Source organism: Wolffia australiana, chromosome 11, assembly GCF_029677425.1.
Source record: "Wolffia australiana isolate 7733 chromosome 11, ASM2967742v1".
NCBI classification, from domain to species: Eukaryota; Viridiplantae; Streptophyta; class Magnoliopsida; order Alismatales; family Araceae; genus Wolffia; species Wolffia australiana.
In genome coordinates, this window is record NC_135845.1 from 6858975 (window position 1) to 6886314 (window position 27340).

A 27340-nucleotide genomic window follows, 5' to 3' on the forward strand; every position below is an offset into this window, starting at 1 on the left:
CTGTGTCTGTATTATACACATATATCGTTCACTAATAGGCTTCTATTGAAATGTTAAGCTATTTAAATCTGAGTGTCATAGTTATTGGCTAATAGCATCTTTAAGCGAAATGTTAAACTCACTAAAAAGCAAAAACAACTTTAAGCGACATAAATCAATACAAGTATTAACAAGTGTAAATCACATTATATGTTAAAGTTGAATTTTCATTCCTGTTTACGAGGCCGTTGTTGACAATGGAAATTAAGTCATTATCATTTCATGGCGTGCACATGTGAAATGATCTGAACATGATTATCCAATGTGAATAGTAATATTCATATATCATCTAACACTAATTAACACTGGTTTCTGCAAGACGGTTCCATTTTCCTCTCAATTAATGAATTGATTAGGATTTTAAAATTTTCCGGAATTGCAAGTTCTTTTTTTCAAAATAATGGGAAAGTGCTTTGAAACAGAGAATTATAATAAATCCTAACAGATAGCCCTTATCGTGCATAGGATGAAAATTTTCAAACAAGAGCTTCACTGAAAGTTAGGTCTTGCAGGTTCTATCCAGCGCAAAGGAACACAAGTGGTAAAATTAATCAAAAGGGAAGTAATCATTTAAAGCGGCTAAAACCTTATAACAGGAAAGAATTCCCAAAGCACCTGGATTTAATTTACAATGAGATAAAATATTCTCGACATTTACATAGAATTCTACCTGTGAGGCCCTTGTCTACACAGTTACTTGCAAGATCGGTATCAAAATACAGATAACAAATACAACAGGATTTCATCCTAAAGCTGGAGCAGAAAAACGGAAAAGAGATGCAGAGGATCAAAAGTTTTGGATTACTTTTCTATACTAACGAGAATTCTCATCTATTCATACACAACATTAGTCTGACTGAAGACATGGAACTGTTCCTAAAGAACACATATTCACATTGCTCTTTAGCTATGGGAGACATGGCATGAAATTCAAACCTGATCTGGTGAAAGGAAATGCAAAGTGGCATGAAGAAAACATCCTGCTCCTCATCTAAGACTGTGAACTCATGCTAAAGGAGCGAGACAGTGGCAGAGATAACAGAGAAACTCCCCCTGTGACTCCCTTATCTCCACTGCCATTTGGCCCATAAAGCTTCCTGCATCCGGGGCATCGCCCATCAGCCTCAAGAATCCTCTTATGACAGAAAAGACAAAGGCGAAAACCGCAGCAGCATGGATGGAAGCTGGAGTCAGTGGGATCCAAGTCTTCATAACAAATGGGACAAGAAGATGGCTCAGAAGGAACTCTATGGTGTGGCCAAGATACACTCCTCTGGCACAACCAAGCAGTGTTCATAGGCAGGCTTTGAGGGCGAAAAATATCATCAAATCGCCATGCCCTTGGGATCCTCCTCTCCAATTCTGGTTTTCTCAGTATCCTCTCTCTGTTTTGCAACACAGAAGACCCAGCAGAGTCAAGAACAGGAGTAGAATTTGAAGAAATTCTGGCTTCCGGGCCGTCGTCGCCGGCTACGAGGGTGTCGGCGACAGCCTCCCAATCATCCAGAGCTCCATCTTCATCTTCATCATCATCATCACCATCACCATCACCATCATCATCATCATGTTGGTGGGATTCAGAAGAAGGTTCCCGGGTATGTTTACTAATATCAGTTCTGTGTGATGGGCATTCCTTGTGAGAGACATCATTTTCAGGGCCACAGGAGGTGGTGACATCTTCCATGGAGTCAAGATTACTAGCAGGGAGAATTTGGTCGTCTAATTGTGGCAAAGATAGAGGCAAATGAGATGCATGTGTATTCACCACCTTGCAACTTCTGTTCTTGACTGTCAGATGAAAGGGAAAAGAGAAGATCATCATAAACCCTCCAACCAGAAATCAAGACACGAATTATGGGAACGGATTCTTGAATTATTCTAGCCTGTTTCACCGCCCAATTCAACAGAAAACCGAAACAAGAAGGGTGAGAAACCTTGAGAAAGCCACTGCTCTCGACGGGCATCGAGCTTGCACTGCTTCAGCTTCGCCGACCTGTTAGCCTAAAAATAAAAAAATAAAAAAAATCAAATTGTGAGCAAACGACGGACAATTGAAGAAGATACGAAGAATTAGCGATCGTTGATTCCAGCCCTCTACCTTTTTTCTCTTGCCACCGAGATCCTTGGAAACCACCGGACAAGAGGCATTGGCTGCAGCCGCGTCGGACCCCATTGCAACCCACAATCTCCAACGATCGAAATCCCCGGAATGCACCGATTGAGCAGCGAGAAAATGGGATTTTGGAGGGGAAACAAGATCAAAACAGACCAAGAAGAGGAATTTGCGAGACTTGGAACCGAATCAAATCGAATCGAGCTTCTGAGCCGCGGCGAAGAGTTGGAAAGGGGCGGAGGATATGGTATATATAGGTAAGAGGAGATGCAGTAGTCGAGGAAAATTCCAGATAATCCGAAAAGCGAACGGCGGAGAAGAAATGTGAGAGGGAAGTCTTGCTGTCGGGACGAGGCAACCAGTTGTCAAGCCAAGCGCGACCCATTCTAACAATTTATGTACTCTCTCCTTAAAATAGGATACTAACAAATCAACACATTTTACTGTTATAATTAGAATAACTAATTGGCTATCCATTGAACAAGTTTGCATCTGCATTCAATTCTCCTAATTCAATTTATTATCTGAACAATTTATGTACTCTCTCCTTATAATAGGGTATTAACAAATCAACACATTTTTATTGTTATAATTAGAATAACTAACTTGATATCCATTTAAGAAGTTTGTGTCTGAATTCAAGTCTTCTAATTCAATTTATTATCTGAACAATTCATGTACTCTCTCTCCTTAAAAAAGGATATTAACAAATCAACACATTTTTATTGTTATAATTAGAATAACTAATTGGCTAGCCATTTGACAAGTATGTGTCGGAATTCAAGTCCCCCATTCAATTTATTATCTGAACAATTTATGTACTCTTTCCTTAAAATAGGATACTAACAAATCAACACATTTTACTGTTATAATTTAGAAGAACTAGATGGCTATCCATTTAACAAATATGTATCTGAATTCAAGTCCCCCATTCAATTTATTATCTGAAAAATTTGTGTACCCTCTCCTTAAAATAGGATGCCAACAAATCAACACATTTTTACTGTTATAATTAGAATAACTAATTGGATATCGATTTAACAAGTTTGTGTCTGAATTCAAGTCCCCCATTCAATTGATTAACTGAACTATTATGATACATGTGTACCTCTTAGACTTTATTTTCTTTAGAAGATAGACTGAGATTCTAATTTGTCTTTGTGGACCAGATTTGATCACTAGAATGAACACGAAACTGTTTATTAACAAATAAGTTTATGAATTTGTCTCCCCTTTCATGTGATTGTCTAGTTTTTTTCTTGAAACTAGGATATGAGTACACTTCTTAGATTTTGTTTTCTTTAGAGTTTTAAACTGCCTATTTGTTGTTGTGACAGGATATATGAATCAATTAGGAGTTATTATTATCATTAGGTTAACATTGTTTATCCTTAAACTAGGAAACCAATAAATCAAAAAACATTATTTTTATAATTAGAATAACCACTCGGCTATATATTAACATATAAGTGTCTGGATTTGAGTCCCATCCAATCGGTTATTTGAGGATATTCTTTAAGATCCAATACAACTATACTTTATAATCATTAGAGGATAGACTAAGCGGCTAATTTTTTGTTCTCAACAGGATCTGTCAACCAATAAGTTGATGAAAATAGGATTTATTATTATCATTCGATGAACACCTAAGATAGCAGATTATTTGTTATGCATTAGGTAGGTAAAGCACTTATGTTTCTTATTTTTAAATAGCATTCACATAAAAATATTGTGTTTCCCTTTGAAATGGAATACAATTTATTTACTATATTTTAAGGACAATGACATGGGTCCACTGAGCTGATTAGGGAATGAGATAAATTTCCAAACTTGAATCACCTTCCAAACCACTAGTGATAACATTTAATTTACAATGCTACTTTCATACATATTACATTTTTATTTGCACTAAAATTACTATAATTTAATGTTCTCATATTCAAAATGAAATAAATTTGACGTTAGTATATTATCCTGAATTTTTCTAGTTTTAACTTAGTTTAATGGATTTTTTAAAATTATTGAGTGGCGAACATTAAAAAAAGCGCTCTAAAACTACTCTTGGTAGTTTTTTCAGGCGTAAATAGGAAAAGATAATGAAGGTGATTGAAATGAAGAGAGGCATATATCCAAATATTTCTAAGACCGGTGTCATAATAAAATTGTGCAAAAGCAGAGGAGTTTTTCTGCAAATTTTGTGGAGAGAGAAGGCAAAAAGGATCAAATGCATTAGACTGCTCCAGATTCAAACCCTGATATCTGAATATCCAACCATCAGATTGAGCGCAAATTTTAAGGGCCAGTTCTTCATTGTATCCTCTTTCCACTTATATTATATAAGAAAATCTTCATGTATATCCTCTTTCCATTTATATTGATGGATCGACCAGCAGAGTCCAATAAATAAATAAAATTAAGGAACATCTAGGGGTAAAGTGGAATTATCTCACCCCTCTACCCTAGGTATAAATTCCTTATTCTCTCTCTTTTTATTTCTTGGATGTTCGACCACAGTATGCACTCCATGGGGAGCTCTCCCTGGATCAACTTTTATCCTAGTCTTTTATTTCATTTTTAGTTCTTTTCTTCATTGATCTTGATTTGTGTTCTCCTAAATCGCCTTGGCATGGGCAAAATATACTAGGTCTCGTCTTGATTCTGGAAGGAAGTTAGCTAATGATTAAACAGAAGAATACTTGAGAAATGAGATGGATTATCTATTCATTTCCTCTAAATCTCCATATTCTTCACCAACCATTATTGTTTAAAAACCCTATATTAAGTACTATTCTTATATCATTACACTTCTGATTTTGGATCTTCTTTTGAGGTTCAGGTTGAATGAAGAGAGGACATATATTCTATTTATTTTCTCTCATCTCTACTACCTCCCTCATCTCAATAATTTTCCCTTATGATCTCTATGGATCCATTCTTTATTTAGAAGTCAAATCAATAGAGATCCTCCCCATTCAATCCTGGAGATATGATCTTCACTGAATATCATATCTAATAAATATTATGTCTACTAGAACTCCATTATAAAGAGTTTGAATTAAATCCTTGAACTTTACCTCCTAGTGGATGACCCCTCTACTCATCAGGTACATCTTAAGATAGTGGGTTCATTATAAATATAATTATATAACTTAATGAAAAAAATAAAGTAATTAACCTATTTAATTACAGTATAATTCATTTTATCAACTAGCTTGTTTTTCTTTGAAAGAAACAAAAGTAGTAAATTTCATAGACTTATTTGTGTAGCCTAAAAGCTCACTTATTGAGGACCACTTGCAAGCGGTGATTCTGAAGGAGATCATTCAAGAAGCAAACAAGATTTGCAGAAAAGTACCCAGAGACCTGTAAAAAAAGCTGATAGAATTTTTCTAACATTTTGAGTCAGCCAAAATCATTTAAAAAATTCTTCTCTAATAAAATCCTTTGACATATTCTCTAATAATATCATCTTCATAACATCTATGTTGACTTTGTTATAGGTGTAGATCTTTTGTTTTGTCTTGGCACGATATTCTTGAGCCACGCAATATCTTCTAACAAATTTAAAAAGCCCTATAATCTGCATAATATCTCTACTCAGGCCTGCTAGGCTCCTAATCTTCTGTTTTAGATTGGCATAGTTGTTTTTCTGAATATTTTGAGTTGTCTTTTCTTTGTTACAATTAGTATGGACGACCATGAACCTTTAGTGGTCTATATAAGGCCTCTTGTAATCGTGAAGGATTTCACCCCTTTGAGTGTTCTCTTTGATAAAGAGTGCTTCCTTGCTTGTGGACTCAATCACAACCCCTTTATGGGCTCAAGAGTTGGATAATTTAATTCTATGGATTCAAGGTTTTGGGGTTCTAGGGCCTCAAATTGGATGAAAACTTGGAACGATTCACAGTGGACAACTCAAATAGAATTATAATGACATCAAAAGAAATGTAAAATGAATCACTTCGACACGAATCACATTCATGATTTCTTTGATCGTGGAGTGAAACATGTTAATTTCCTGATGTGTGCAGCCTCTAGACATATCTATTTGATTCTCGACATGGAATCTCCTTCTTCATCTTAACGAGTTCCATTCACTCTCCGTCGTCGTTATGCCATCTCAATTGCATCGGGAATGGAGATGAGCTAAGGGGAGAAGGGAGAAGCAGGAGATGGCTTTTGAACTATTCTAGCATGGGTGAGTTTATATTTTGGGCCTTCCCCTTATTCATACTAAGTGGGTATTTTTCGTAAACCCCCAAAACTTAAATATATCTTCTGATGTCCAAAATACCATTAATATGTAACCCTCTAGGACCATGTATACGTCTAGTTAATGACTCTAGTGGTCAAATAACCTTTATTGGTCTTCTTCATTAATTAACTATATCATCATACAATTAATTAATCTTGGATCAGTTTAACCCAATTGATAGGTTGAGACTCCACCACGTGGGGTGCCAAGTTACACCTCGTGCTCTAGATACAAGGGAGTGTGTGGACTCACTCATGGAACTTTTACATCATTGGATATCATGTACATGAAGTCCCTCATCCACTTGATGCTCCTAGGATAACTTAGGTTATGGTGAACTTCAAACAGTAATCGATCATTCGAGTTTGTACTAATGAGTTCAGAAATCATCAAAGAACTCTTCTTTGATATTTCATTGCCTTAGTCAAGGCCTTCATCCCATTGTCTTCCATGATTTAGGGAAGATGATCCCATCTTGACCACTGAATCATCTTCATAAACTTCTTGATGGCTCAAACGAAGGCTGTTTAGAATTCCAAGATTATTAACTCACACGCCGTAATCAAAGTACAACTGTTTGTTTATAAGATGTCTTTGATTTCTTAGCTCTAAGGACCAATTACACAACTGTGACATAAATCAACCTGATTGATTGTGTGCTATAATACCATTCAGGGGTTAGTACAGATTGATTCAATGAACACTTTCCACAAAATAGCACCCGCTATCTATCTTGAGTGTTTCAATGCTAAATGGCTATAGGACTGGCCATACTCATCATATGAGTGAAGCTACATAGTGCTGTTCCATCAAGTTATTTTGATGTCCTTCTCGAGTATCTTGAAGAGGAATGATTTGAACATATGTGTAAAGACTACTGATCTTCGTGTTATGATCCCATCATAATTCAGTAAATCTGATTATGTATTCATGGACTTCTTCATAAGCATCACATGCGCATTGTAATGAATGCATTCTATTAATGAAAATAGACAATATATGGAATGTGCGATTGACATGGCAGCCACATATATTGCCATCAAAGACTTGGGTGCTTCAAGTAGAGCAAGGCTTGTGGATTCAAGTATTGTTCATACGTTAATCAAGTACTAAGGATTTGTCTCTTATTGTTATTATTTCCGTAATGCGGTTCACTATATGAGGATTATATACTTGATAAGTGAATAAAATATTTTATAATGGAAACCCAAATTTTTAAAAAATCTTGTGAAATAAAGAAGACTAGAAGGTGATGACAAATTGATCCTAGGAAATTCATTTAAGGAATGACTCTGATGAATATTCATCCTGTTTTTTTTTTTAAGATAGGGGTTGATATTGACCAAACATCAGTTATCACATTCAAACATGGCCTACCCAAGGTTGAAGTAGAAAATATGTCTAAGTAACTTTACACATATTTTAATCTTCAAGTTGCCACCTATAATAACAGAGAAGATTAAAGTAAGTTGAGAAATGAATCTACTACGAGGTAAATACCTATTGACGAACATTTATTGGCTTTGAATCAGATTGTCAATGGTTAATTCATGAAATTTTCTATAAAGTGATCATCATTCAATGGGAAATGTGTGTATAATCAATACAAAATTCTTAATACAATGAGACTCACTTGATAACTGAAATATCTATCAATGTACATCTTTGCATACAATTATCTGTATTAGATAAAATATGGAAAATGAATTGATCATATTCATATTGAGGAAAAAATGTTCTATATATTTCAAATATTAGATACATTTAAAGTTACATGTTGGTTTTTGGAAGATATATTTTCCTTCCATATTTTAATGAGATTTACATAAATGTTTCTCCACCTCTAAAAGAAATAAAATATTCAGATGCACTAACATCAACTGAGTCTTTCCTTATGTATTCGCTAATATATAAAGTATTATGAAGGAAATTCAGGTAGTAATGAGTCTTTCCTTCTTTCCATTTATTTTCCATATTCCTCTTCTTCTCCCCATAAATTTTACTATTCTTTCTTGTCTTCCATTTCTTCTTTTCCCTCTTCTTCTTCTCCTGAGTCTTTTCCCTCAGTTCTATTTTACAAGATGACGACTCGGATGACGAGTTTTGCCGTCACCGATGACGGTTCTTTCCGAGAGGCTATATAAATAGAAATTCTCTCTCCTTCTCTCGATTTGTAATCGTCGTCTTCTTCCTCCCTCCCGCGAGAAGACGAAGAGAGAGCGCGCAAGCGAGAACCAGAGCAAGAGAGAGCGCGCTAGCGAGAGAATTCGCCAATGGAGCATCGCCATGGAAGCCCCTTCAACCCCTACAACTACTACTTGGCCTCTGGCCCGAGCCGGCTCCAGTCCCAGGTCTCCTTCAACCCTCCGCCAACCCCGCCATCGCCGCTTCCAACGCCAGCTTCTCACCAGCGCTTCCTCTACCCCCCGTCTCCCCATCACCATAGCTACTACCCCTCGCCGGAGCGAGCTCCCCCGCCCTTGCCCTCTTCTTCGATTAGGGTTTCCGAGCGCACCCTCGTTCATGGCGGAGGTGAGCGCGTTCTTGGAGGGTTTCATCAGCAGGAATGGGGGAAACGCGATAGCACGGCTTGGAAGAGGCCTAGATTGGAAGAAGAGCTCCCCCGGGAGATGGGTTCTTGGGCATCTTCCGATTCGAGACTTCATCAGAGCGGTTATTTGGGATCTTCGTACGTCTACGGAGCTGAGAGGAGAGAACCCGCGGCTTCTCACCATCTCCCCTATCAAGGGTCGAATCTGAGATCATCATCTTCGACATCGACGTCTTATTTTTCTTCCTGGAGTCATCTTCCCGACGTGAAATCTCGTTGCTCTCCGAGGACATCGCAGCAGTGCAAGCCCACCGTTTCTTCAAGGTCTTCAGTCGCCAAGAACAACACCTGGAATAGGAATCATGTCGAGCAGCTTCGGGTGAAATCGGGTCGGGAAATGGACCTTGACATCTCGATTGAATCTGGCGTGCTACGTGCAAAGAAAAATGTTGTTATTCCCCCGCCATCTAATAAAGGTAAGCTTCGCAGCAAAATTGAAGGGAAGATCTCGAGCAAGTGCTTGAATGGAGGGGAAAAAATGAAAGTTTCGTTAAGTTCTGATCAGAAATCAAGCAGTCAAGTTGATGGAGAGATTGTAGCTTTGCGGAAGGTGAAGGAGGAACAAATCTTGATCGTTGGAAATCCTGTTGGTGAAATTTCTACAAAGGAAGTAGCTAAATCTGAAGAAGTTTATGCAGAAAAGCTATCTGCCGTTGGCGTTAGAGAGGAAGAGAAGTTGGAGAAGGCTGAGAACCAGGAAGAAGCTGTGGAGAAGTCTCTGGCCGACCCACTGGTCTCCGTTGGTGTAGAAGTTGAAGAAGGGGAGATAATAGCGGAAAAACAGAATGGAAATGCAGATGACAAGATCGACTTTCCAGTGATTGGATTGAAACCTGATGAGTTGAATGAAGACAAGGCAGGTAATGAGTTTGATATTTCAGGGATTGGGTCGAAATCTGATGAGTTGAATGATGGAAAGGCTGGGCATAAGCTCGATTTATCAGTGATTGAGTCGAAACCTGATGAATCGAGTAATGGCAAGTGCGGTAATGGAATTCATATCACAATGATTGGATTGAAAACTGATGAGTTGAGTAATGGAAAGGCAGTTAATGAGCCATGTTTTTCAGTGATTGGGTTGAAATCTGATGAGTTGAATGATGGAAAGGCAGAAAACAAGTCTGATATTTCTGCGGTTGTGAAGAAATCTGATGAGTTGAGCTCTACAAGTGTGGCTCCCAAATTATCCAAGTGGGCTCGCAGGAAAATGAGAAAGCGACTAGCTGCTGCTCTCAACCCGGTTGCCTCAGAGAAGAGCAGTGTTCCTTCAGCTCAAAGTTCTCAAGTACAAGCGTCAGATTCGCAACAGGAGCAAGACAATGTAGAGGTGGAGTGCGCTAACGCTCAATCTGTATTTCTTCTAAAGGAGTTGCCTGCAGGGAATTCTTCTAGCCCAACTTTGAGTAACATTAGAGACACTGATACTGAAAAAGGAATTCTCCTTGAAGAAGGCGAGGTCAACAGGATTGTTGCTCACAAAATTTCTGAACAAGTTCTTGTGGAAAAATTATCTTCTTTTGATAGTGCTTTATCTTTAAACTCTGAATTGAGTTCTGCTGCCAATGTAGTTGAAATTAGCTCTCTGTTGCCGTCACCAGAAGATAAAGGCTTGTTAGAGAAGGAGGCTATGGCTATGGAAAAATCTAATGACATGGGGCGCAATTTTGACGGAAAGGTAGTTGACGCATTTCTGATGAAATCCGATGAGTTGAAGTCTACAGTTGAGACTCCCAAATTATCCAAGTCAGCTCGCAAGAAAATGAGAAAGCGGTTAGCTTCCTCTTTAATCCTGGTTGCTTCGGAGAAGGGCACTGTTTCTTCTGTTCAAAGTTCTCAGCTACACGTGTTAAATGCACAACCAAAGCAAGAGCATGCAGAAGTTGGGATAAAAGAGTTGCCTGCCGGAAATTCTTCTACCCCAACTTTGAATAACATGAGAGACTCTTGTGGGGATCATTTAAAGCAAGCAAGTATGTCCGAACAAGTTCCTGTCGATATAATATCTGCTTTTGCGAGTGTTAGATCTTCAGAATCTGAACTGAATTCTGGTGCAAATGGAGTTGAAGTCAGCTTATTATTAGGAAAGGAGGCAATTGTTAGCGAAAAAACTAATGCCAAGGAAGAAGACCTTGTGAGTGTAACTGTTGATGAGGCAGAAAGAAATGAGCAAGATGGTGATGGAAAGGCAGTTGATAAGTTCGTAATGAAATCTGATGAGTTGAACTCGACGAGTTATATTCCAATATTGCCAAACTTCGCGCGCAGGAAAATTAACAAGCGGAAAGCTGCTTCTCTCTCTCCGGTTGATTGTGAGAAGGGCACTGTTCCTTCAGCTCAAAATTTTCAGCCGCACGGGTCAAATTCAGAAACAACGCATGACCATGCAGAAGATGAGATGAACAGAAGTCAGTTTGCTGCTGCTGCCTCTCTGAAGCTATTGCCTGCTGAAGATTCATCGTCTACGATTTTGAATGACATGCAGTATAATACTGTTAAAATTACAGAAAGCTCCTCTGATGGAAAAGAAATAGTGCAAATGGACATAAATGAGAGCAGTTCTCATCTAACACAAGAGGTTTGTGATGTGATTAAGGGCAGCAGTGCAGTAAAGCCTCAAGGTCTCCATGGGCCGTCTCAGTCAGTTTTCCACAGCCATACTTGTGACGGTTTTGCTACTGAATCAAAAGAGCTCGATCGACTGTTCTCTTTCGGTGTCGTGCCAGATAAAATCAGTGGGGATAAATACAGTGAATTTGAGCTTTCAGGGACATTAAAATCCAGGAAGAAGGGCCGGAAAAATAAATCGAACAAGCTCAATTCGTCTGTTGTTTCGTCAGCTAATTCTAATGAACCAACTGTTGTTCTCGATGAACTTGAACCAAATTTCACTGGATTTCATACACAGATTTCTCAGATACAAATGTCAAATTCTGATATCAATCAGGCTGAAACTCCCCGGCTGAAGATTACTCTTTATAGAGATTCCTCAAGCTCAACCTCAAATAATTTAGGAGTTCGGACCAAATCTGTCCTAAACCCTGAGGGTGAAGAGTGCTCTCGATCAGTTAGATTGCTAGAGGGAAGACTGATAATAAGTGACGCAAATGGCAGTTCTTATGCTTCACCTTTGTTATCTTCTCATCCAAGACACGACCTTGGAAAAGGAAACTTGAAGTCTTTAACTGGAGAGGGTGACGATAATTCCTTGACTTCATCTTATCAAGTAACACAGAACTCGGCTGGAACAATTGGAAACGCTGAATTTAATGATGGAGACAAAGTCATGAGGGCCCAAATGCTGGAGAAAACATCTATTTCTGGAAAAGAACTTCAACATGTTTGTCAAAAAGAGAGAAATGATAGAAAGTTTGAACAGTCGATACATTTGACTCCAGACCCGACAAAGCCAGATCAACTGCTCCCTTCGGTGTACAGTCCCAAGCAAGCCAAAGCTGCAATGCCCGATCTATTTGGTGGAAACAATGGCAGTCAAGCTACCACTGAGGAGAAAATGATTAACGGATCAGAAATTAGAAACGATAGAATGTCAGATAAAGTAGTTTCCTCAGATGTGAAACCTCTGCTTAGTACTAAATCGCGGCCCAAAGAAACAAAAATGGTTGAGGCTTCTGCTGGATCAGGGATAGCAAGCCGTGGAAGATCAGATACTTTACTTCTTTCTGGCACAAATTCAAGAACTGCGACTGAAGCTGAACTGCAACGTGTATCAGCTAAAGAAAGGCTGTCTGTTAGGATTCCTCATCAGAGGAGTCAACTTGCAAGCACTTTCAATTGTAGGAGGCCCAACACTTGGCGCCGAACTGAGAACCCTGTTGTTCCTCCTGTGATGGTGAAGCTGTCTAGCAGTGATCCCGTTATAGTGCCATCTCCTAATGTATTGCCGAATATACAGAGCTCATATGTAAGAAAAGGCAACAGCCTCATCAGAAAACCATCTTTAACTGCTCCTCCAATTAACTCTTGTACGGAGGAAATTGCAATTAACCTAGCTAGTGGGCCAGGGAAATGTCTGAATATCAACATGAAAAGGACTAGTATGGCAACGAACAGTCTTCTAGAGAAACCCAAGACACCTCCTGTCCCTGGCAGCGAAGAAATTGCATTATTTTCTGGGGAAGGTCAACAACTCTCAGAACCAAATGAAGGGGCTCGGGCCGACAATTTACCTGATAACGATCACACATTTTCTGAAAAAGAAACATCACATGTAAAAGATAGTTCTAGTGGACTTGCCGATGGGGCATTGGTTAGTACCACCAAGGAGACTGCAGCATCATCACTGGCGCCACTTGTGTCGAACTACAGGAGGATTAAAAACAAGCTCATTAGGGATTCGTCATCCTTGCATATGAATTCCTCAAGTGGCGCTTCCAGAGATTTGAAACAAGGTTTCCTTTTATAAATTCATCCTTTTATTTTTGTATTTGGTATTTTACAGTTGCAGTATTCTTGCAGCGACGAGCGCTAGTAAATCTTCGAGATTTTCTCTTGTTTGGACTTTGAATCGGGAAGAGCCAGCAAATCTTGAAATTCATAATCCCTCGAAGAGACGTAAAATCCTACCGTATCCCTTTCCCTGGAAACGAGTGGCATATCTTGGTGATGTATTTACTAGGAAAACTTATTTGGAAAAGCATCCGTCACTGTTGACCAGGTATGTGATCTTTCTAATCTTTTTTTTTTTGGAGTTTTGTCGAGAATCTGAACATGGTATGGTGTTTTAATATTTTGCTTATAATCTATCACATTTCTCTACCTGTTATAAAAGAAAACTGCAGCTCCTTAGATGGAAAAGTGCCCCCTCATCAAACCGAAGAGCAAGAGGTGTTTATAGCTTAAAATGGTCAAAGTCTATGGAGAAACGGTCCAAGAAGGTGAGAAAGCTGAGTCGGTTGATGAGTGTTTTATGTTGTTTTTTCTGCTTAAATGCATTTTTATTCACGTATAGAACAAGATAATTATTCTCTGCTTGTTATCTTAGTTTATCTTGTAAGTGTCATTTTTCATTCATTTTTAAGAATATTTTTATCCGATCGGATACTAATAGGCCTATCTCAAATTTGGCTGACGTGGGTTCATGACTGATGATTTATGATTTTATGCAAAACATCAATCTGCTGAAAGCATGAAAAATCTAGTGTGACAAGAAAGTGAAAATTTTAATGAAGCAAACTGTTAGATCATCACGGCCCATTTAGGGCAGATTGGACTGACTTATGGGCCAAAGGCCATGTACATGTAATAGAATAACCCTAGGAAAATGAATAAAAAAACCTAACTAAAATCAATCTAAATAATGGCCCGTTAAGGGCCCATTAAGAGCCCACTAAGGGCCCATTAAGGGCCCAATAGGGAGGGGCCCATTAGGGCCATATATTAGGTCCACTAAGGACCTAATATATACTGGGCCTGATTTACATCAGGCCCAGACTCCAACGGCTGGAAAACTAGTCGTTGGACATCCAGTTGCAAAAAAGGGCAGCTGGATGTGATAGGTCCCAACGGTCATATTTTTCAAAAATATGACCATTGGAGGGACTGTTTTTCTCTCTCTCCTCAGTGCATATTTGTATAAAAAGGGCAAAGGATTAGTAATGGAGATTCCAACCTTTTTGTGCCCTATTTTCTGGTGTTCCTCTCCTCTTCTTCTCATCATTTCCTCATCTCTCTCAAGAATTTACACAAACGTATGAAAGGATGTTACATTTATGCAAGGATGTTACCCAGCCATCCTGTATCCCATGTAGGCCTCAACCTCAAGTGTAATATCGCCTGCTGCTGGCTCATCACTTCCTCCGCCCTCTGGTCTGACAGATCCCCCTCAAAAAATGGGTTCCATTTGCCGTCCCAACAGTCTCGAACCAATGTTTTGAGGGTTCCAGATCTGGCAGAATAGACATGGAAACTCCTCCTGTGACATAGCTTAGGCTGACCAGTCATCTGTCCAATAGCTGAATAATGCTTCCTCCCCTAGTCTGGCTTCAGAAAACCTTTGAATTCGTGGGAAGATCTGTCTCATGCCCTTCCAGAAAGTGGATACCCCTCTACATATATCTGCTGGCAGTTACCAGTTCATGTCTGTGCCATTATTATCCCACAAGACCTTGGTGACCATGTCTTCTGCTTACCCCATAATCCTATCTTTTCAATAATGCTGTGTTCATCTCTTGCAAATGTAGCAACCTCGACCCCCACCCCCTTGCTACCTGCTGACAAACCAACTCTCACTAGACCATAGCCGGTCACCCGCCAACCTCTTCCATTGGACCTTTTCAAAAGAAACACTTATCAAGGTTCGCAAATGCCTCCCAATCTCCTCGGACAGTTTAAACATAGAGAGGTAAAAGATCAGAGTTGCAGAGAGCAGTGATACCGCAATATCAGCTGGCCTTCTTTTGACAGTATGCAGCTCTGCTATTCTGCCATTCTCCTCTCCACTTTCTCACTCATTGGTTCCCATTCTGTGCTCGACTGCCTCCCCATTGTCAATGGCAGTCCCAGATAGCTCATGGGCAATGTCCTGATGGCTGTCCCCAAAACCCTGGGGCACTGTATTACTTCCGCCTGGGTTAGTCCAAACCCCACTGATACGACCCCGACGTATCTAGGGTTCTTTCTTCATTTAGCCCAGTAGGGGCATTTAGCTCATTTGGACCTTTTGTAATCTCTTTAAATAGAGCAGCCCTCCCTTCAGGAGGGCAGCCAAGAAGTGTCATCAAGAATGAGTCTGGCTCACGTAGGCGACGTCCACTCCGCCTGCCCCTACTTGCCGTAGTCCATTCCGGCCCGCCAACGTCCATCCCGGCGCCCTCTCTCTCCCCTTCTCGTTTTCTCCCGATATGAACCAACCAGGTTAGTATCACCCACATAAACTTATCATATTTATGCAGAGAGTGAATCTTATCTATGGGCTGAGTATAGTCTCTAACTTTTTTTGTTACAATTGAGCGATACTGTTAGTTTTGCTATTACAGGAGGGCTTTATGTAATTCTTTTACCTATGTTTCCTTACTTCAATCAAGTTAACCGGCAAGGAAAACTCTCTTTTTGCATAGGGTGATCTAGTGCGGTAGCATTTTCGAGTATGCCTTTCCTGCTCCTCTTCCCCTCTAGGTTATTATTTCCGATCTGCAGAGATAAATATTTTATTTTATTTATTCATTCGATTTTACTGGATTGTGATGTTTTGGTCTTATTTCATCGTGAAATACTTCATTTTGTGGCATTGAACGTGACATCCTTATTTAAAATTTGTTCCGTCTACATTTTATGGTCATTTTTTCACGAATTTCTTGGATCCTTTTCAGAAGTGGCAATCATAATCTTAAATTTGCCAGATAAATTTTTAGCATACTTTGTTTGAAACTTATCACCAACTGCATCGATTCTGCATACTCTTTTGCCCTATCTTTTTCATTAGCTTTACTTAATAGTTGAAACATATATTCTATTACTTGCACTGCCATTCATATTTCTATTTTTTGTTTTTCAAGTTTTTCTTAAGCCGAACGAATTATATTATGAACCGTGAAGCTCTAGCAGACATTGAAAATTTTATTTCAGGAAGCAATACCAGTTATTTCAGAACATCAGCTGAAAGAAAATAGTGAAGGAAAAATCTCCACTGATCTTCTTGCAGAAAAAAGTGCTGGATCGCATTGTAACTTGGCGTCTGGTATTTATCTATCCTAGAAAATAGTGAAACACTTCTCGTATGTATTCCTATGGTTGTATCAAATTATTTGATGTACTGGAAATAGTTAAATTTCTTCTGTGAGGGCATTTGATCGAGGAGTGATGACTGGATTTTGGTAATTGATAGGAGAACGCATTTTCCGTGTTGGTACGATCCGTTACAAGATGGATCCATCAAGGCGCACCTTGATTAGAATCCCAGGTAGCTTTTCATCACTGGATCCTGTGTTTTTGTTCAACCAAACTATTGCCTACCTCTATGTTCTGATGGAAGGTTGTGGTAAATGAAGATATATAAACACTAAATACATGAACGACACTATTGCCTTTCCACCATTCTAAACCAATATGAAACAAAAAGAGCTGTACCCTGGTTTTGTTTATATGATACTCAGTCACTCATAATCTCGATATTCCTTTTTTTCACAGGACCAGGTGAAGACCATGTGTCTATTACTTTCGAAGGTTTTTTCTCTTTTTCTGATTGATTGTTGACAAGTAACGAGAACAATAGGATGACTTTAGATCTTTCAAGTTGTAGACTTTGTGTCACTCGACTCAATTCGGCTGATTTTGTTTTTTTGAAGAAAATAGGGCAGACCACCCGAAACCGGTGGCCCACCTGATACTATTAAAAAAACAAAGTCATGTACACATCATTTACAGTTATGACCGCACATCCTGCTTTTAATCCCCCTACCCCCCAAAAAGATATTAGTGCCTCAACGTCAAATATGGCACTCTCGACTGAAGCCTTTCCTCCCTTGAACAACACTTCGTTTCAGTGCTCCGGTATCCACCCGTCGTAACTGATGCCCAAAAATCGTCGTCTAGATATTCACCCCTGAAATCTGTTGCGAGGCCCATACTCCTTGAGCGAGGTGACATGTGACGAAAAGGTGTGAGCAGTCTTCCTCGCCCCTTGCGCACAAGGGGCAGTCGACGGGCTCTGCTGGTGCCCACCTCTGCCGATAGACCCGGGTGACGAGTTTCCCAGACTATTTGCTCTAATGAGGAACCCAACTGCCATGGTCAGCGAATGACTCAATTCGGTTGATCACGTGGCTTTATATCTAACTTTTGAAACAAATATCAATTGTGCAATACTATCCGGATCATTTCTTTATCATTTGATTGATCTTATATTGGTATTGCTTTCGTTTTTGTCGGTTGATGCCTCTGTTCAATTTGTACTGGTATGTAAATAATATATTGCAGAACTTGGTAGAGAGACTGCAGAACTGTCCTTTCAAAATAAGGAATAAATGAATCATAAAAATGATATTTCGCTGATGAATAATCATTGGTATTTATATAGTTGAGAGTGTTTTGAGCAATGTTTGCCTTTGATGAGAAATAATTACGTGGCTTACATTTGTCACATTTATAGTTCTGTCGTTCATTCTTGTTAATCGTGTTGTGTTTGACAATTTAATTTTAGTTAAATCAAATTTAAAATTGTGCAGATGGGCAGAAAACACCAGCTTGTAAAAGACATCCGGTTTTCAAGGGAAAAACGCCTGTTGTGCCCAGGCGACTATCAATCGGCAATGAGGAGTATGTTTTGCATTCCTCTCCGTTAACCTTTTCTTGCCATAGTTGATCTTCCTAAAACGTATATCCTGATCATGTCAGATATGTTCGAGTCGGTAATGGTAATCAGCTTGTGCGAGATCCAAAGAAACTAGTACGCATCCTGGCTAGTGAAAAAATCCGCTGGAGTTTACACACTGCCCGCCGAAAGTTCGCCAGAAAACAACGGTACTGCCAGTTCTTCACTCGATTTGGACAATGTAACAAGGAAGAAGGGAAGTGTCCTTATATTCATGATCCTACAAAAATTGCAATATGCACCAAGTTTTTGAAGGGTCTATGTTTTGAGCCCAACTGCAAACTGACACATAAGGTTAGAAGATTTCTCCTGACTGTTTTTATATTATGACTCGTTCTGGTAGATCCATGCCGTGAAACTGGTGTTTTGTTTTTCTCTAATTTAGGTCATCCCAGAAAGAATGCCGGATTGCTCCTATTTTTTGGAAGGTTTTCTTTGCTTACTCATCTTGTGGCCGTTTTGATGATGAATTTAATGCCTAATTGTATGCTTAACCATTCACAGGGCTGTGTACCAATAGTAATTGTGCGTATAGACACGTGAATGTGAATCCTAAAGCTTCTGTTTGTGAAGGCTTCCTCAAGGGCTACTGCAGAGATGGCGACGAGGTATGCGTTTAAAGGGAGTTCCTAGTGGAATTCTATCCTTTTCTACCCATATTTTATTTGCTCTACATTTTATGTCCTTTTGAAACTATTGTAATTGCCAATTTCGCAGTCTTTCCTTGAAGGTTTTTTGTTCATAGTTTTTTTTTATCTCTCCCTGCCTTATATGCTATCATTGAAAGGTTTTTTTTATTAATATCTGTCCCTGCCTTGTATGCGATTTTTGAATTCTCTTTTTATCCTTTAGATCCTTGTGGTATCTTATATTGTGGAGGACGTTGGAAGCAGTCTGGCATTGCCTTGAAAAAAAGCTGTGAATTAAATCTTACGCGATAATAATATGTTATTCTTTTAGGTGGGGGATCTCTTCCACGTTGTTATGTCTACATGACATAGTATGCTTAACGAAATGTGGACAAGCTTTAAAAATATCGAGGAACTGAGTTATTTTAATAGAATCAGCAGTCTTATAAACATGTTTAGAGGGCCGGTTCAAAAATTATTATTCCCTAGTGATAGGATGTCTATTATATTTGTTATTTTTTGGGAAGACCCCGAGGTTATTTGTTATATGGTGGGAAGAATGCCCTCTGGAGGCATGCATTCTGGTGCAAGTAATATGAGCGATGTAGGGTTTGGCGTCAGTGATGACAATGATATGAAGACGTTGATGAATCATCTGTTGATAATGATGATGAAGATTTCGTCATCATATGTTAAACCCAGTTCCATGTCGACAATTAAGATGAATTGGACGGTGTCATTACGTCATGGTTATATGCTTTTCAATATTCGTCATTGTCCTCGTCATCCAACTGTTGATGACGATTTAGTCATTGTTATTCTTCTAAGCCACCCATGGACCGCGACTTCGTTGATGATGATGATGATGATGAAATTAAGGAATGAAGGGGACAATTGATCATCATCTGTCAACCCGTGACTGATATCCTTAAGCTCTTGTACGTAGCAATGTGATATAGTTCTAACTAAATCAAGAAACGAATTCTTGAAAAAGATAGAGTTGACTCACAATGGTAGTGTAGCAATACAATTCTTCAGATAGAGGAATATCCTTAGATCCGTAGCGCCTTCTCGAGCTCCCCAGCCGAATGCAGCTTCAGCTCAGCAACGCCTCCAACTCCAGGGTCTTTCTCCAAGTGATCGATACCCCTCCAGTCCAGGGGGTCTTCCTTATATAGTAGCAAGCCCTCCTTGCTCCTAGCCCGGGTAGTTAGTTACTACCTGGGCAGTTAGATCTTGATCTTGAGCTACCGAGTCCCCAAGTGTGGGCCCCTGTGTGGTCCCACGTGCAGACTCTTTCCCATTCTCCACTTTCTGTCCTTCTTTCTTCTTTCTTTTATATGTAATCCAAGGTATCGTAACACAATGTCTCTCAGCATCTTTACATGGAGTGTCGTTGGAATTTTTTATGAAAAAAAGTGTCCTTAGAGATGTAAACATAGTTCTCGCAGGGCCACTACATTCTTTTTCAGCACATGATTTTTCTAAAGGGTGGTGCAATGTGAAACTTGACTATGTGAATTTTTTTTCAAAGGTAGCTTGAATATGTGACAAACATGATGAATTGAAGATAGGAAAAATTTGTTGACTGAAATCTTTCAGAAAAAAAAAATTGTTGACTGAAATATATATATATATATATATCCTTAGGCTTGCAGTGATGTTTCTTTTGGGTTAATATTCCTACACTCAAATAAGAATGTGATAGGATCTTTAGTTCTGCCAGGGGTATGTCCTTTTAAATACGTGTAGCCTTAACCTCAGGAGGGCAGTGAATAAGTTGTTGAAATTGGCCCTATTCGACAAACGAGATCCTCCTAAAGGATGTCGTTATTTTCCATCTTTTCCATCTTTCATTCTCGTTCTTCTTTTCCAGATCCTTCCTTTCATAGAAACCAACAGCAAGGTCTCTATCAGAATAGCAAAATGGTGAGAATTGAAATCCCATATTGGCCCATTTATGTACTCCCTAATCACTTGAAGCTCACACAGAACATGAAATATTGACACTCCAGTGGTTTTATTGAGCTCCTTGGTAGGGCATACCGACTATAATCACTATTTCTTCATAAGATTTTTTAATTTTTTTTGAAGAAAAAGAGGGAACATCCTCTTTTTGCTTAAAAAGGGAGGGAAGATTCTTTAATCATGAATAGTGAAGCAGATTCCACTCTCAGTTTTTGCATGATCTTCACAAAACAATTCTCAGTTATTGAGTGGAACTGATTTTTCTGACTGAATATACCCTGATGAGCTTCTCTTTATAACTGGAGTCATGCTTGAACGAAGCTTCTCCTCAAAGGAAAAAAAACTTTTAGTTTTTTCTCATTTAAATGGCCTCAAAGTAGCGGCCTCGAGTTCTGCCAAAAGGCTTATGCCTATCGTAGGTAGACCTCAGCGTTGAAGCATAAAAGTAAAAAATCACACTCAGTTATCGGAGACAAGATGTCGGTTTAAAACACAAGTGATTACATTTGAACAGAGCGCACATTTGCTCCTCAGAATCCGATTCTGTACCAGAATCAAAATAGAAAGGAACTGACAAAGTCCACTTTCCCCTGCCATTAACCAGTTGGAGGACCCCAACATTGGTTTGAGCGAGGGTTGACAGATGATGGCAAATTTGTCATTGTGATATTTATTTCTAAATTTCGTTGTCATGATCCATGTGTGGCTTGGACGAATGGCGAATGCATCATTGTGGCTCTTTAACATTGAAACCAAGGGACGGCAATGATGACAACATCATTAAATGCTTCATCTTAGCTTGGAAACAGATGGGTGATGATTTGTCATCTACTAATGGACGACAATAGTTTAGGAGAGAGGTCAAATGGGGAAGGCTCTTTGTAGTGCTAAGGGCCATCTGGTTGCATCATAATGAGATCATTTCCAAGGGGAGGACAGCTTCGATGGATGGCATCATTCACGAAGTAGAGGATATGAATAGGTGGGGGGGTGGGGCAATTTAGGTCATCCTTTGTAGTATCAGGGTTATCATTTATCTGGGTGATCTTCCCTTTTGTTTAGGAAAAACCAATGAATGACATTGACGTGAGAAAAAAACTCTTTGAAGCCAGCTAACAATGAGCATGATGATTTGTCATCAGCTGATGGATGACAATGATGTTGATGATGACGATTATTGGAAACCAGACGATGAGGATAATGACAATTTGTTGCCAACAAATTCATGTTGGTGAAGAAAAAAATGATGGCGATGACAATGATGCTTTGTCATCTTCTTTGCCCATCCTCATCATAATCGTTGACGCCAAACCCTTGGAGCACGCGTTCGGAGAAGACCCGCCCTAAAGTTTTATATTTTTCATAATTATTAAGAACCAAATTTCCTCGACCTTCCTTTTTGTGTTTTATGCAGTGTCGAAAGAAACACAGCTATGTGTGCCCGCAGTTCGAGGCCTCTGGGAACTGCCCTCGTGGTACTGCTTGCAAGCTCCACCACAAGAAATCAGGGAGAACGACGAAGGCAAAACGATTATGGACTGAAGAGAATCACACTCGAGGCCGCTACTTTGGGGTGGTTACAGACGAGACGGAAAATCCCCAGCCTTTTCTATCAACAAGCTTAGGATTAGTCGACAAAGGAGAAGGCGACATCTTCTTCCAGGAAGGACGATTCACTGAGTTTATAAATCTGGCTGAGGATGATGATGATAATGATGATGATGATGATGATAGTGATGGTGATGATGGCAATGATGATAATGAGGATGATGAAGAGGGTATTATTAAACCGTCGGCCTCGAAGGTTTTATCATGCCTGCTTGCTCATCGCCTCCCCAGTGACGAGGATTCACTCTTCAAGCCTCTTCGTATTATGAGCAGATGATTCGAGTATTCTTCTTCATTTGTTATTTGGTATTATTTTGGCACTGTTGTACAGTGATGGGGAACATTTTTCCCTCATTTTTTTTCCTGGATGTAAAAATTGTGACAGGGGCATTATTCTTTTTTGGTGATAATGAATGGGAAGTATATTGATGGGTTTGTGTGTTCTTGCTGTTTATCGATGGACTTAATTATTTATATATTTCATTGCCAGCGCAATGCAGAGATCAATTTTTAATGATGTAATCGCATCTCAAAGATCAATTTTTATTTCTGGAAGTTCAAAACTATGATGTTATATTTGTGGAGAATAGATGGTTCATTGGAAATGCTAAATGAAGCATTCCACATTCTGAAGCCTATTAGAGTCTACGAATTCCATACCATCTTTGTGGGCCATTCTCATGCCTAAATAGTTAAGCTCTCCGAATTCCCAAAATTAAAAGTATAAAAAATGAAGCTTTTTTTTCACGCAAATAAATATATTTTCAAGGAGTATGACAAAAGAGAACTCTTTCCGAAAGGATGGTTTGTGAGTGGAAAAACAGATACAATTGTAGACATTTACATGGAAGAGGTCGTAAGACTGTACACTCCCATAAAAATGATCCTTCCGATAATGATATTTATGTTTTTTTTAAGGAATACAGATGTTTATAATAGCAGAGACTCTTCTCTTCAACAATATGGCTGTATAGTCAGGATGAGATCAGGAGAATGTGTTTTGTATATTGCTCCACTAATATGTTTTGAAAGTTTTTACATTTAAAAATACAAAACAAATAATATTTCAACAAATATACCAGAAGTTACCTTTACAATTACAATGACTCAGTGACCAACTTACGCAAATAAGTTCATTAAAAACACATAAATTAAACATTACTATATGCACATAAAGTACATATTAGACATTCACTTAAAAAGCAAAAATGAACATATGTATTACATCATGTTAAGCTGAAACTATTTTTACACGTACAAATACATATGTGAGTACAGATACATCTGTTATAAGGCTCATGAACGGATGTCACTCCATCTGTACATATTTCTCTTTCAAATTCATGTTTTCTCGTGCATTCTCCTATGGCTCAACTGAAACTATTGTGCATACACAGATGAATAATGCTGTGTTATTATTACACATACATATATGCTAAGGGCTCTTTACATCTTGGAGAGGAAGCTTGCTGAAGATTTGTCTCCATGTATGGTTCTTCTCATCGTTTTTCTCCTTTTGTGATCATGCTCTCATATTCTCTTTCTTCTGTTATCGACTCTAAACGCTTTTCTCCCCATTGGAGAATGTTTTTTTTCTCCTCTCTGTTTGTGATTTTTGTTTACTACGGTTCCTATTCTCTTGATGGATACTTGGGCTTTATGGAATTACATATTTTAGATCATTTAAGTCAAGCTCCTCAACAAACGGTATTGATGATATCTAATGTATGATGATATCTAATGATGGTGCGAGGACCACTTATACTCCATGCATCACCACCTCTGTGGGACACGAGCATGCTATGGGCACCCACGGCCTACATTGGGCGCTTCACCGGTATCACATTGTATCTTTTTCTTTTTTGCATCATGGGTGTAGACAAGTAGGGTCCGGGTGTAATTGGGATATTTATGCTCACTCCACACCTATAAACGCTTATAAATACTTCACTTAATATATAAAACCTCCATGGGTGGCATCCACAGCACAACTGGATCGGTCTACAGACACAACCCTTGGGTTGGCCGTACCCGGCACCATGTTTTTTGGCAATAAAAAAAACTATGTATCCCTTTTAGACACAGCTGACAACTAAGTTTGATATTGAAAAGCTTGATAGGGGACATGAACTTTAAAACGAAGGTTACGTTGACGCATCAAGGAATTCTTAAGGCATTCTTAGAGACTGAGATCAAGCCCAAAATGTCTTCATTGGAGGAAAAAAAAGAGTTAGATGAAAATGTACTTATGGTCATCTTATTGTCTCTATCAAATTGGGGTGTTGAGGAAAATCTCTAAAGAGAAATCTTCACCAGAATTATGGTGCAAGTTGGGCTCATTGTATACAACTTCAACCCTCATTTTAAAGCTTTATCTGGAGAAAAAATTATCATGTCAAGGATGTGGCCAAGGTAGCTTCAATAAAAGCTCATATAGAAATATTTTACTTCATTATCACTGACCAGAAGAAAGCCTTAAAAATATATGATGAGGATCAAGCTCTACAATTTCTCTTTTAATTTGACCTTCCCAGGTTGAACTCTAGATCCAACCTTGGTTGTATTTCCTCATACTATGGACTAACAATTTGTGGTCTTGTAGCTACATCCCGGCCAGTACTATTTAGAATCATGTGATAAGGGACTTGTAGGTAATAGTCTAAACACAACCATCTATATCCAAAATATATCCTGGGTGCCTCAGTCCTAAGGACCTTTTACACAATAGTGACATTAACTTTGTTGATAGTCAGGTGTAAAAGGCATCCAAGAGTTCATATGGATCAATTTAGCAAAAAAATCATTAAATATCTCCTAGTCTATGAGCAAAAGTGGTTATGTGAAAAGTGATCCTCATCTTATAAAAAGTGATAGTGCTATTCTATATGAATATTCTTGTGTTGATGGCGCACGCCATCAAGGATCATCAACGATGTCACCAGCGCCGCGCGCCATTGACGTTGAAGACCGGGTGAAGATGCTCGAGTTATCATTTTTGTTTTTTTGTTTTTCGTCTTTCTCTCTCTCATGTCTTTGCATTTTTCCCTTTCGCGTCATCATGTTTTTTTGCATTCGCGACGTGTTCGTCTGTCCACCGTTCTACCGCCTTGACATGGATGAACAAAACAAAACGATATGCAGCGGAAGACTTTTGCGAATCGAACGGCATCGACAAGAACATTGAAACAGAGTACCTTTCCACGGATCGCATCCGTGATTTCTTTGATCCCAGAGTGGGCCGAGTCGAGTTACTCAAGTGTGCAGCCTCTAGATGTATCCACACGGTCCTCGGCACGTAGGATCTCCTCCTTCTCATTGACAAGCCCCGTTCTTTCACCGTCAGCATCGTTACATCATCTCGATCACATCAGGGATGGAGAGGGGGTGTGGGGAGAGTGGAGAAGAAGGGGAAAGGCCCCTGAACAATTTTGGCCTGGGTGAATTTAGTTCAGGGCCTTCCCCAATTTATACTAAGTGGGTATTTTTCATAAACCCAAAACTTAAGTATATCTTCCGACGTCCAAAAGACCATTTGCGTGTGACCCTCTAGGCCCATGTATCAGTCTAGTTAATGGCCCCAACGGCCCAATAACCTTTATTGGCCTTCTAAATTAATTAACTATATCATCATATAGATTAATTAATGTCGGATCGATTTAACCCAATCGATAGGTCGAGACTCCGACATGTGGGGTGCCAAGCTACACCTCGTGTCCTAGAAGATACGAAGGAGTGTGTATCGACTCCCTCATGGAACCTGTTCGTCATCGGTTACCGTGTATGTATAATACGTCATCCACTTGACGCTCCTTGGAGAACTTAGGGTATGGTCAACTGTCAAACCCTAATCGATCATTTGAGTTAGTACTGGTGCATTCCGAACTCATCGGAGAACTCTTCTCTGATATTTCACTGCCTTGGCCAAGGACTTCATCGCATCATCTTCCTTGAGCTGTCACCTCTTATACCGAGGGTGGACGATCCCATCTTGACCACTCAATCGTCTTCGTGAACTTCTTGGTGTACTCGAACTAAGACCATTTAGAATCCCATGATTAGAAACTCGTTGGCCTTCGCCAAAGTACAACCATCTGTCAACAAGACGTCTTTTAGTGTCTCAGGTCTAAGGACCACATAGACAACCATGATGTGAATCAACCTGATTGACAGTTCAGTATAATACTATTTAGGGATTCGTACGGATCAATTCAGTGAACTCTTTCCACTAAAGAGCACCCACTATCTATCCTTAGTGTCACCACACTAATGGCTACGGGACCCGCCATACTCATCCTATGAATGATGCTAGATAGTGCTATTCTATCCGGATACTTCGATGTCCTTCTCGCATATCCTTCGAATAGGAATGTTTAGAACACATGCTTAAAGACTAGTGATCTCCGTATTACGATCTCATCATAATTCACAAAGTCCGATCATGTATTCATGGACTTCATTATACACATCATACGTGCACTATAATGAATATGTTCTATTAATGAACATGGAACGAGATGTGGAATGTGTGATTGGCTTGCCAGCCACATATATTTCTGTCAATTCCCTCATCTCCCCTTTTGTTTTTCTTATGTTGTTTCCTTCTTTGTAATGGGGGGAGCCCATTTATAAGGGCTCCCTTAATGGACTCCCTTGTAGGCCCAATTTGGAGGCCCATTTCCCTTCCACTTTATAAGGGAAGAGATGGGCGCCCTAAAGAGGTAGACCAGGTTTAATTTTCAGAGAGAGTTTCTTGTTCAAGCTTGGTCTCACCTTTATAAAATACAAAAAA

General features: G+C 39.2%; 2 protein-coding genes across 5 annotated transcripts; one reads left to right on the plus strand and one right to left on the minus strand.

Moving 5' to 3' along the window:
* Positions 1-642: 642 nt before the first annotated feature.
* LOC144709684 (RING/U-box superfamily protein) lies at positions 643-2517 on the minus strand. Its single transcript, XM_078583298.1, has 3 exons — positions 2138-2517; positions 1974-2040; positions 643-1827 (listed from the first exon to the last, which is right to left on the minus strand). The coding sequence occupies exons 1-3, from the start codon at positions 2210-2212 to the stop codon at positions 1031-1033; spliced, it is 939 nt and encodes a 312-aa protein (XP_078439424.1). The 5' UTR covers positions 2213-2517; the 3' UTR covers positions 643-1030.
* A 6074-nt stretch (positions 2518-8591) lies between these two features.
* Positions 8592-22986, plus strand: LOC144709482 (uncharacterized). 4 transcript variants are annotated; one of them, XM_078583051.1, is made up of 10 exons: positions 8592-13427; positions 13495-13693; positions 13808-13913; positions 16582-16714; positions 16862-16936; positions 18201-18291; positions 18370-18640; positions 18732-18774; positions 18851-18954; positions 22358-22986. In XM_078583051.1, the coding sequence occupies exons 1-10, from the start codon at positions 8681-8683 to the stop codon at positions 22826-22828; spliced, it is 6240 nt and encodes a 2079-aa protein (XP_078439177.1). In that variant the 5' UTR covers positions 8592-8680; the 3' UTR covers positions 22829-22986. The 4 variants fall into 4 exon arrangements, with proteins under 4 accessions (XP_078439177.1, XP_078439178.1, XP_078439179.1 ...); XM_078583052.1 differs by having other exon boundaries at positions 16603-16714; XM_078583053.1 differs by lacking the exons at positions 16582-16714; positions 16862-16936; positions 18732-18774; positions 18851-18954; positions 22358-22986 and having other exon boundaries at positions 18370-18571.
* Positions 22987-27340: the final 4354 nt, after the last annotated feature.

Bases quoted from the DNA above. Each gene is read 5' to 3' on its own strand.
- LOC144709684 (XM_078583298.1), bottom strand. From the start codon at position 2,212: ATGGGGTCCGACGCGGCTGCAGCCAATGCCTCTTGTCCGGTGGTTTCC. The intron at 2,041-2,137 runs GTAGAGGGCTGG...TTTTATTTTTAG, and splicing joins TCGGTGGCAAGAGAAAAAAG to GCTAACAGGTCGGCGAAGCT. The intron at 1,828-1,973 runs GTTTCTCACCCT...TTCATCTGACAG, and splicing joins AGAGCAGTGGCTTTCTCAAG to TCAAGAACAGAAGTTGCAAG.
- LOC144709482 (XM_078583051.1), top strand. From the start codon at position 8,681: ATGGAGCATCGCCATGGAAGCCCCTTCAACCCCTACAACTACTACTTG. The intron at 13,428-13,494 runs GTTTCCTTTTAT...GTATTCTTGCAG, and splicing joins TTCCAGAGATTTGAAACAAG to CGACGAGCGCTAGTAAATCT. The intron at 18,292-18,369 runs GTATGTTTTGCA...TGATCATGTCAG, and splicing joins CTATCAATCGGCAATGAGGA to ATATGTTCGAGTCGGTAATG.